Source organism: Lissotriton helveticus, chromosome 10 (genome assembly GCF_964261635.1).
Source record: "Lissotriton helveticus chromosome 10, aLisHel1.1, whole genome shotgun sequence".
NCBI classification, from domain to species: Eukaryota; Metazoa; Chordata; class Amphibia; order Caudata; family Salamandridae; genus Lissotriton; species Lissotriton helveticus.
Genome location: NC_136071.1, coordinates 50,115,896 through 50,128,365, shown reverse-complemented (window position 1 = coordinate 50,128,365; position 12,470 = coordinate 50,115,896). Strand labels below are relative to the sequence as shown.

The window sequence follows — 12,470 nt, the reverse complement described above, 5'->3', positions numbered from 1 at the left end:
ATTCGAATTAACGTCACCCATGGTACTTGCCCGCAAATGTATATCTAGATAATTTTATTGTAACTGGCCCTGTCGTATTTTAATTATAAAATGTACGTCCACCGATTCCGTAACTGTTAGACACCTTAGTTCTTGCAACCTAATGGCCCGCCCGTTACGTTCCTCTACAGTGTAAATGTCTATTCATCATATACGATTACAGTTTGCTCCGTGGCAGGCCCACGTGGTTATAGGCTCGTATTTGTATAATGAAATTTTCACAATAAAGGTTTTTAAAAGAAAACATGGTAGTAGTATATACATTGGTAAAGTTTTTAATAATAGTCACTGTTTTAGAATCATTAAAAGTCAAGTGAAATAAAGCAGACCAATTACATGAAGGGTAAAAGGTATAATACGAAGGAACGCAGTAAAGATAAATGGTCAAGGGCTGTTGTGTTTTCTATTCCTGCAACATAAAGTGATCGATAAGAATCTCATATTCAGGCGTATCGGCGACTAAGACAGCAGGTCGACCCTCTTTTGCTCAACGGCTCCGTCATGGGACGAAGAAACGCTCTTTTTCTCGAAAAAAGAATATATTTTACTTGCAGGACAGTTGTAAAATTTCCGGGAAAGTACATTAGCCTGGAACATTATAACATATATTTAAGAAAAAATAATGTTCGGAAGTAATTAAAAGCGTAATTTTTAGGTGATATGACCAAGCCTTTCATCATTACAATAAGAAAAGTAAAATGAACCAATGAAAAGTTTTATTAACAAGTCACATGACTTGTTATGCTTACGTTACGCGCTGCGCACCCCGGATGACTTCCGGATGCGCTAACGCGGCGCGTCTTATGACGCATTACGCGACAACGCAGGTCCAGAATATAGTCAAAATGTCTCCACCAACCAGCGGTCGAAACACAACCCCTCTCAGCAGGCTAAATAGTTCTGTTAAATGACAACAGAAGGGACAGGCAACAAGAACCATCAGTCAAAGAGGGGAGGGCTAGTTCTTCTCTACCGGGTTACATTGGGGCGCTACCGGAACTGATCGAATTGGTAGTCTACAGTGTTTCTGGATGTTTCAGACTGAAGCTGGGGTTAGCATGAGAGCAGCACCATTTCGTAGCTCCGTTGTGGCCATTCCGCAACCAATCATGGCAGCCGCTCTTTATCGTTATTTTGGGCGGGGTGGGTGGCGGAGCCGAGCTGTTTTGCAGCCATCATTGTGTGGAGTTCAGTTCATCTCACTAGTTTTGTATTTGTCATGAGGGGTTGTTCCTAATGTTTCTATTTTAGCGAGGTCAAAAAGAGATCCCATTAGTGGCCTACTGATTTTACTCGATTCCTTTTCTTTTTTTTTACACGATTTTTCGTTATCTGCAAAGACTAAACAGAGTATTGCGACTCTGTGTTTGTTTGTAAATAGAGAATGAACCAAAGAGAACTAATTCTAAAACAGTAAATACTTGGATAACAATCAATCAAATGGAGAGAGAAGCAGGCACGACGGATTACAACGGGGGCAAAGGCCTGCGTTAACTACCTTTCACTATCTGCAAAGAGAGAGTACTCCTAATAGAAATGAGGGGGGGGGGCACCATTCAAAGCAGATCAGTGTGCATAAACACGAAAATGTTTTCACTTACCACGTACTTGACATTCGACAGCTTATGATATTTGCTATTAAAAAACCATTGAAATTCACTGAAAAAACCATAGGTTATAGACCATATATAGTTAGGAATTAGCATTTACAAAACCTTGAAAATTCACTGAAAAAACCATAGGTTATAGACCATATATAGTTAGGAATTAGCATTTAAAAAACCTTATTTTACTCACACAAAACCATTGAAATTCCATATATAGTTAGTTGCACTAACTATATATCGCGCACCCGCAATCCACTGCTGATCATGTCACATATTACATCATTCATGACATGGTCAGTGACATCACTGATGACATCACTGATGACATCTCAAATGACATCACTGATGACATCACTGATGACATCTCAAATGACATCACTGATGACATCACTGATGACATCTCAAATGACATCACTGATGACATCACTGATGACATCTCATTTGACATTACTGATCACATCACTGATGACATCATTCATGTGATAATACGATGAACCTCTTCAGACTCTAATATAACCTTAGATACACTCAGTGTAAACAGACACTCATAGACTGTCACTCATCCATGGAGTTACTCACACACCTAGTCAGTCATGCAAAGAATCAATCACACCTCCATTTCCTCAACTATACAGTTATACACACCTTACTTATTCAAACATATACTAACACATATTTACTCTATTATACAATCCCTGATACAAGTTCACAGTGATCCATACAGCCACTCACACATTCACTGGCTCTTATGCACAGTTATTTATATATGTCAACTCTCACATGTACTGTGTTTTACATATGTACTTACTTTGACATGCAGCACTGAGATATCCATTCACTCACCAATACACTCATGCACACAGTCAACCGCCCATACAGCTGTTTCCACATGCACTTTTGAACCCATACATCTAGTGAATCAACTGCTCACACATCTATGCACAGAGTCATACACCTCCCAGCCACCCACACACACACTCAGTCTCCCATACAAATACTTGGGCAACCAATCAATAACCCATATAGTTACTCATATAGCTACTGATCAACACATGCAGCAGTTTACAGAACAACAGACATAATGATGCACAAATTAAGACAGTTTAGTCACTAACCCATGCACTCAGTGAGACACATTTAATCACTCACTCATACAGTCAGGCATGCACCTACTAAATCCTTCATCCAGACACTTATACATCCACTCATTCTTCAATATGTAAGACATATTTTAACTTTACAGAAACATAGTCACTGGATGTTGTCATCAGTGATGTCATCAGTGATGTCATTTGAGATGTCATCAGTGATGTCATCAGTGATGTCACTGACCATGTCATGAATGATGTAATATGTGACATGATCAGCAGTGGATTGCGGGTGCGCGATATATAGTTAGTGCAACTAACTATATATGGAATTTCAATGGTTTTGTGTGAGTAAAATAAGGTTTTTTAAATGCTAATTCCTAACTATATATGGTCTATAACCTATGGTTTTTTCAGTGAATTTTCAAGGTTTTGTAAATGCTAATTCCTAACTATATATGGTCTATAACCTATGGTTTTTTCAGTGAATATATATATATATATATATCTGAGCTTATATGTGTATATGTGTGTGCAGTTTGCATACGTCTACACCTTTGCATGCATCTATAGATGTTTATCTATAGAGACATCATTGTGGGTAAGTGCATATATACATACATGAAGATCTATGCAGCTATAATTTTTGGCACTGTCATCTGTATGCATTTGTGAGCATTGTCTGCATACTATACAACATGATAGTTATGTATATACATTGTCTTCTTCTCTATCACATTGTATATAGAAAATATACATATAGATGAGTTTCTGCATATATGTTTCTGATGCTTTCTAGGCTAAAACATGTATGTCAAAGTATTGAATGTAAAAAGGGTGGTTAGAGAGGGAAGTAACCATAGTTGAAGTGATGACAATTACATTTTGACATAAGAAATAAAAAAATAAAAACAAAAAATAGTCTTTATAGTCTACGTATATGCCCAACATACATGGGTATGCCTCAAAATATAACTATTACCACCAGCATGTACTGTACAGATTCATTGGATGCATATACATAGAGACTTACTCTGTGTACATTATTATCAATAAGTATAATGCTTATATGTGTGTATGTTAGATATAGTACTATAGACATAGTTATATCTAGATGTGTGGGTATGTCTGTATACATGTATAAAAGTACTTTATTTATTCGTTGCAAAAAAGGGGGAACTATATATATATAATGCCAAACGAAACAGAGAGGTGATAATAAACTTACCTGGGAACTGGAAAGCTGCCTGGTGGTCCGTGATTTCTGCATGCCGCACTGGAGAAGCAGAAAGTTGTTGGGATATATATATAAACATATATAAAAATATGTATATGTTGCATTACATATATGTGTACAGATCAAGTAAATAATAAATACATCTTACTTAAATTGCCTTAAAGTGGAGGAGAGTATCAAATGGATTTAAGCCTACTTTCTATGAAATAACATATGTCATGGAGGGGAAATCTGACTATAAGATTAGATATGTATCATTGTACATTGAACTATGCTTCCTATTATAAGCAGATACCTTTAAATAAGATGAAGAAGAAATGTGTATATCACACCGCATGATTCATGTATATCTCAGACTATGTATACATATTTTTATTCGGTTCACATATGGGTGTATATATTGAGGGGTTTATGCCTGCTATTAAAACTTTAGTAAGTGTTATGTGTATATATGCATGTATAGGTTTCATTTCAGAAATTTGATTTAAAAAATGGCATGCTTCAAGACAGGATACATGTGAATATCCGATCCAAACAAATACAGGGCATAAGCCCAGTTAAAACACAGTTAATAACAATGCTCAACGATGAAAATACAATGTATGCTCACTTAGGTGACAACAACACAAAGGCCATAAAATCATAAGCTTTACTAAGTGTCATATATATTGTGATCAAGCTCCTTCGTGGAGTGAAACGTGTCATGGAAGACACCTGTCTTATAATGCTGGATTAAAACTTGCACTGCTCGCACTTTAATCTCTTGTGTTGGTCCGTGATTTTCGAAGGGAATTTGAAAGAGGTCTACACCTGAAGGTTTTCCGCCGAGCACTAGTATATATATATAAATATATAAAACTTAACATCAGTTTGTTTATTAAAAAATCTTCTCCTTTCAATGTTTGTCCTATCCCTCTCCTCTCTGAATCATCCTCAACCATTCTGAATACTATTAACGACCAAGCACGCAACTAACAGTGCACAGGTCCACAAGCCCCAAACATATTTTTTAAACTTTAGCCTCCTGTTTAGCTAATTCACCCAACCAACAAGCACACAAGCCCACTACTCCCAATAACTACTTACTACTTCCCCTTTTTCAACCGATTTTAATAATCAGGGCTGACTTTAGCATGTGTGGCGCCCAGTGCACCAATTTTGTTGACTTCCCATGATATCCTTCTCTAAATATTCCCTCACTACCACCCTCCAACGGTGCCCCTCATCTCTCTGAAGTCTAACTCATATTTATTTAATTTCCTTTAAAATTCTATTTCTTCCAAGGTAGGGTGTCAGAGTGCTCTACATAACCTATACATTATACAGAGACAATGAATCATATGCATGTGTAAATCTATAAATATATAAGAATTGTTACAGAGGAAAAAGAGGGTTACAATGAGTAGAGGTCATATCATCCACACTGGTTGGAACCATATGTCAAAAGAGCTTGGGCAGGAGTAACACAAACTCAGGATTTAAAATGTAACGTGGTGGCTGGTGTTGAATATACATGTAATACATGCACATATATTACAACCCAAAGGAACCCTTTTTTTGATCAACCTTAGCATAATGAAAGATCAATAAAAAAATAAGAGGGCCCATTAGGATGGCGGGCGGATATCCATAGGATGGCGGGCGGGGGTAATCCACCCGTCATCCGCACCTATATTCCCCCGCCATATTAGGATGGCGGGGGGGACCGCGGCGGACGGAAAGACCATCCGCCGATTTTCCGACCCGGTCGCAAGGCGACCGGGGCGGAAAAGGTTTAATATGGTGGCGGTGTCTAATAGACACCGCCAGCCATATTATGTTGGGCTTGGTGGGATACCTTTCTTCGGCGGCGATGCCGCCACGGAAAGGCATGCGATCTTCACTCTGGGGGTCCCAGCGGGCCCCCAGAGTGAAGGAGAGGTGGGGGGTGCACACGGGGGGTACCTGTGGTACCCCCCAGCCTTTGCATAAACGAAGCAGCTGCCGCTCCGTAATGCATGCATGCATTTTTAACATTGTGGCGGGCGGTGTAGAGGGCACCGCCCGCCACGATGTTAAAAATGAGGGATGCGCCCGCCACTGTGGCGGGCGCATCCTAATGCCACCATTGGGACCCCCGCCCTTAAGGCGGCCAGTCACTTTTTCCGATGGGATGGCGGGCGGACAAAGTCCGCCCGTCATCCTAATGCGGGCCAAGGTTTTTAATCCATTCATTGCCCTGTGACTGCAGCTTTTTGTTGCTGGTTGATAGCTCACTAAATACAAGGATTATAACTTTATGGACTACATTTAACTAAAATATCTCTGTAACAAAAGCAGTAACCCATGAACCAAAAATACTATTCCATGATCTGGAAGTTACACGTTATCCTGTGGTCTACTTTATGAGTCAGAACTGTGACTAAACAAAACGCAAGTACATTAGCCACCAGAGTTACCTTGCTGTTAATAATAGTCCCTGAAAGTTGCTGGGCAAACATTTCTCTGCAGAAGGTGCATTTAATCGATATTTTACTAAATCGCAATTTGGTTTTAGAATAAATAAAGAATTGGTAATTGGGAGGGGCTTTTACAGGGTGTCTATTCCAAATACAAATTCTTTAGCTTATGTATCAAAGTTTTGTGGCATATTCATAGTTTACCACCAAATCTAAATTGGTGGTAACCATATGCAAACTGGAAGGGGCTCCCAAGGGACCCCTTCCCCTTTGTGAAAGTCGACACAAACATTTTGTTTTACAACCAGGCATGTTTGTAAAAGTATTCAATTGTTTTTTAAATGCATCCCGTTTTCCTTTTTGGAAAATGGCCTTCATTTAAAAGCAATCACTGACATGGTAGGTTGCAATTTGTTACCTAACTCATTAATGTTCATGAGGTAGTTCAAACTATGGCCCACTACGATTCAGTAGTTTGTGAACAGGCCTACTGCTACACAGGTCAGTTCACAGAATACCAATGCATTGTGAAAATGTCAGTGTGCAAACTGCAACTACTTTTACTGAATGAATTGTTCGGAAATATTTTCACAGCAAACCTGACATACAGCACTTTTATAACTAAAGGACCACAGAATGTGTAGGTTTTCCCTGCATTCAGCTTACCTAAGTACACTTGTTTTGTAACTCTGCTATTTTGAAGGAAATCTAGAGGGCCCTCATTATTGGCTAGAAAAATTCAACGAAGGGTCTATCAATTGTATTCTAACTATTGAACTTAACACAAATAAAACCTCCATTCCTCTCTGAAATATATATCACTGACTGGACATGGCCATTATCATGTGTTTTCCCTGGGCCCCCAGTATTATTCTACCTCACAGCAGCCTTTAAGAGTAAGCCTTCACAGTATGACAAAGCCTAAAAATGAGCAACCAATGAGCCTGCCAAAGAATCTGGTTCCTGTGGTTCAGGGAAAACAGAAAATACATTTACAGGAATTGCCAGTTTTCTGAGTTCTATGGGGTCCCAAGATCTGCAACGTGTCACTTTCTGTCCCAATCAACTCCCCATCTCACCCATAACCTCCTGTGGTTCTGGATATATCCCCATGACACTATAGGGTCCATTACGATGTCGGGCGGATCGCCACCGCCATGGTGGCGGTGGCGATCCGCCCGACATAAATGCCCGCCCGCCACCCTTTTCCCCACCGCCACATTACAATGGCGGGGGGGACCGCAACGGAGGCAAACACCACCCGCCACTTTTCCGCCCCGGTCGCCTTGCGGCCGGGGCAGAAAAGGAATAATATGGTGGCAGTGTCTAATAGACACCACCAGACATATTATGATGTGTGGTTTTCAGTGCCTTTCCGCGGTGGCGATGCCGCCACGGAAAGGCATGCACTCTTCATTCTGGGGGCCCCCTGCGGGCCCCCAGAGGGAAGTACAGGTGGGTACCCCCTTCATTGTCATTTACAAAGCGGCAGGCACTGTGCGGGTGCCTGCCGCTTTGTAAATGACAATGTGAAAGTGCATTTTCAGCATTGTGGCGGGCGGTGCAGAGAGCACCGCCTGCCACAATGCTGAAAATACAGGATGTGCCCGCCACTGTGGCGGGCACATCCTAATGGCACCCCCGGGACCCCGTTCCTTATGGCGGGCGGTCCCGATTTACGATGGGTTGACGGACGGGCAAAGTCCGCCCGTCATCCTAATGAGGCCCTATATGTCTTTCTTTGAACCCCTTGCCTGCTCCTTACCTTCCAAGTGTCCCCATCAGCTAAACATGTATCTCTCCATTAAGACTCACGCCTCCCCAACAGCCCTGCTATCTTCGCATTAGTTCCTTCATCCTGCCTGAGTTTCCCAATTTCCCACTTGGTACCATAAAAGGTAAAGAGCTAGACTGAAGCAGCAACATGGATGCACACCTAAGGAGGGAATTGTATGTCTGGTTGACTGAGAAGGAATTGGGAGGGGCCAGAGATTAGAACATTTGTACTGGAAGTCCACATAGGTCTGTAGACCAGTACCTTAAATTCTGTTTTTGTTTATGCTTCATTGAGTGACTCTTTGGAAAAGCAGATCTACTTCCATATGTTAATCTATAAATGGATGAATTGCTGAGTGTGTTTGCTGCTATAGCTTGCTCTCTACATTGACATGTTCTATGCTTTGCCTCCTGCTAATTGCTTGCCGTAGGAAGAGACAGTCCACCCAAAAGGAGATTGCGTCTAAAGCAACTATGAGACAAATAGAAAGAAACTGGACGTCAGTGAAGAACTTCATCCTGCTGGGACTGTCTGACTACCCAAATCAGCAGGCTGGACTCTTTGCATTGTTCCTTGCCATGTACTTGACGGCTGTTATGGGGAATGCCATGATTGTAGCCGTAATTATCAAAGACCACCATCTTCATACCCCTATGTACTACTTTCTGGGCAACTTGTCTTTTGTGGATATTTGCTTCACGTCTGCTATTGCCCCCAGGATGTTGCACGATATTCTGTCAGAGGTCAGAACTATCCCTTTCTATAGCTGCTTTGCCCAGCTGTTAGCATTCTTCTGCACAGGAGGCACTGAAGCCTACCTTCTTGCCACAATGGCTTTCGACCGATACACTGCCATCTGTAACCCACTCTGCTACACTTCTGTGATGTCCAGAAGCCTGTGCATATCCTTGGTGTGTGGGTCCTGGGTCTTTGTGTCCTTGCATTCTTTGATGCATGTTGCCATTGTGTCCAATTTTGACTTCTGTGGCTCCAACCTCATCAGAAATTTCTTTTGTGACCTTGTGCCCCTCCTCAAACTGACTTGCTCCAACACCACCTCTTATGAATGGCTGCTCTTCATTGAGGGCTCCCTTGTCGCCATGAGCCCCTTTATGTTCACCATTGGCTCTTATGTTTGTATCATATACAGAATCATGAAAATTAAATCAGCAGAAGGAAGGCAGCGGGCATTCTCCACCTGCTCCTCCCACCTCACTGTAGTGACCCTGTTCTTCGGCAGCATCTTCTTTACCTACATCCGCCCAGTCTCAGCCAAGGCTTTAGACCAGCAGAGGGTGGTAACAGTGGTGTACACCATTGTGACGCCCATGTTGAACCCATTCATCTACAGCCTGAGAAACACTGACGTCATAAGTGCAGTAAAAAAAGCTGTCAAGCCCTCATTATAACTCCACGGATAGGGAAAATCCAACGTTATGGGGTGGACCTGAGGGTCCACTAAGAAATTAGGAATAACTGATGAATCAGGAATTCTGGGTTGATTTTACCTGGACATTCCGCATGTTGGGCCAGATTTTACCTGAAGCTTTTGGCTGCTTTTGATTTACGAGCCACACATGTTGAGGGCTCTGTAGAAAATTTTGTGTGTAAGAAAGATGATGGGCCTAGCAGTTTGATAAAAGAGCTTTTAAAATGCAAACCAAAACCATATTTTCCACACTGTCAAAATATACATGAAATTATGGTGTAGTCAGTGGTTATCTATGTGTTTTGAAAGCCAATTAAAACAATGATATTTGTGTGGAATCGGGGCTACAGTTCCAGTATCCAAGAAAAGAGCTTTCTGCTTATTTGCATGCTGAAATGTGCTTTGTGGAAAGTAACTACTGTACATTGTTAGTTTAAAACAATTCAGGAAAAATAACCAACATTTTGATTCCCAAGAGGATTTCATATTGATTATGTTATCATAATATTCCAGAGATGCTGGTGTCCGTTTGGCCTAAACGACACCATGATTGTACCCCGGTGATCATAGACCTCAGTTAGGTGTCACAAAAGTTAGCAGCAGCTACCACTGGGTTCCACTTCTTAAAAAGGAGCCTTTTAAACATTGGCCCTAAGGTCACATAAGCTGAGCCAAGAATAGAAGTTAACATCCAATGAGATTTGATTACGTTCTGCGGCTCCCTCTGAAGTCCAGGACATTAGGCTTTTGGTTTTGGAATGGGATCAATTTAGCAATCTTGTAATTCTGCAGTCTGGTAGTGATTCAATTCAAGGCCTCAGGTTTCTGATATGAGGTGCAGGGTAAAAATTTATAGATCCAAAAATGTAACATTTGGGAGTAAGAAAATAAGTACTCGATTCACAAAGGGCCTCTGTAGTTGTGACGGGGCATCCACAATGATAAACTGCCATGAGGATGTCCCGCCATGAGAGGTAGCCCCCCATCACGACTGCGGACCCCTGCCACAATTGCAGGCCCTCCATCATGAGTGCAGATGGCCCTGTAAATCAGGCCTAAGTGTTTTGCTTTAAAATAAATATTAATTCACAACCCTGAAGGTATCATAGAGGGAGGTAGGCGAGAGAGGTGCCATCTTTTTTTGAGATGGAAGTTACTGGGCAGCAACTGAAAGTCTATGCGCCTGCACCTGCTTTCAGTGCAAGTGTGGGTCTGAAGTTCTGAAGTCAACAAGCTCAATAGGATCTTACTTCACCTTACTACAGTATGATGTAAGGTGAAAAAAAGACACCCAGCCTCCAAGATTTAGGTTGTGGCAGAGATCTCCTGATGTTAGTGCAGTCCCTGCTTCAACCTGATGAAACACAGAACGATAATAGACGATGGTACATGCACACATTTATCTAAAGAAGTGGGTTTTCTGTTCACCAAATCTTGCGTGCTAATTGGGTATTGCTATCTGGTCCAACAGCATTTCTAATTAGCTTCAAAAAGCATCCCCCCAGTGACGACATCCCCTCAGTGCACAGCCTTGTCTCCCAGGTAGTGGAGTCATATTTTTCAAAACACTTGAAAAAATGTTTTTCACATCAGATGAATTTATTTTCTTCCTTAAATTCTTTCTTGGCTTTGATTTCCAAATGGATAGATAGATAGATATTTGTTATTGTTTGATTACTTAAAATCTTACAGTGAGACATTATACATATAATACAATATAAAACAGCTAAAACAAGAGTAAAAGTACGATATATAATTTGTTTTAAGCCAGTTGCATTCGATAAAATCCATTTCATTATAAATTATTTTAAAATTCATTTCATAGTATATATTTAAAATATTTCATACTGTGCTAATATATTTTTGATTGTGTTCATCTAATTTGCCTCCTACTCTTAATAAAAACTTTACAAAAGCAGAATTCATAATTATATCATCAGATTACAGACATAATATCAAAGCTTGCCTACATGTCCTGACTCTTCCAGCATTGAAAAGAGTCTTGAGTATGGTTTTTCTTTCTGAATTCAGTTCGGGGCAGAGACATAGTAGATGAATAATGTGTTTATCTTCTGTTTTACATAATCTATATAGTGTGTGCTCTTCTGACTTTATCCATGATGGAAGATGGAATAGTCCAGGTAATACACCAAATCGTGCTTTTGTACAGATTTGTTTGTTTTTCAATGACCACGGTGTTTCTAAATATGCTTGTATCTTCTTTTTGAAAAACCACTCATTATTGGCCAAGCATGTTTTCTTTTTGCTAAGATATCTTTATCTCTTAATATCGATAGATGATTTGTTGTATTATTGTTTTTTTAATGATTCCCAGGTTATTGTGGTTCTCCAGATCTCCATCACATTGAATTCTTCTAGCGCTGTATTGAAATATTTCCAGGCCTGTAATTTTCTATTTTCATTTATTTCTTGCCATAATGCTGAAATATTTGATTTTCTTGATAATTTTTTATTCTATTCCAGATTTTAATAAATTGGCCTTTTCTTGCATACAACTGGTTATTTCGACCAAATTCCAGCCTTATTTGTGCTGGTAATGAGTTGTTAGGTAGGTGAAAAAGGGATTTAAACTTTTTTGAGACAGCATTATTTATAATCACAGCATCTCTCCCATTTAGAGCCTCACTTCCGTTAAAGTAGGCAGGAGTTTTGCTGATATAACCTTTAATAAGGGGTGATAAGTAAGATTACTTGATGATTTCTGCAGAATCCTAAATGCTGCTGTCAAGGCATTTGCTTTCCTTGGAATGGCCAATTTTTGCGGGCGAAAGTTTTCATTATCATTGAATAGTACTCCCAAGTATCTATATGTTTCTACTTTTTTTAATTGGACT

General features: G+C 40.3%; 1 protein-coding gene across 1 annotated transcript; it reads left to right on the top strand.

Moving 5' to 3' along the window:
* Nucleotides 1-8,659: 8,659 nt before the first annotated feature.
* LOC144785343 (olfactory receptor 1L4-like) lies at nucleotides 8,660-9,595 on the top strand. Its single transcript, XM_078664303.1, has one exon. It carries the CDS (start codon nucleotides 8,660-8,662, stop codon nucleotides 9,593-9,595), a length of 936 nt encoding a protein of 311 aa, XP_078520429.1.
* Nucleotides 9,596-12,470: the final 2,875 nt, after the last annotated feature.

Bases quoted from the DNA above. Each gene is read 5' to 3' on its own strand.
- LOC144785343 (XM_078664303.1), top strand. From the start codon at position 8,660: ATGAGACAAATAGAAAGAAACTGGACGTCAGTGAAGAACTTCATCCTG.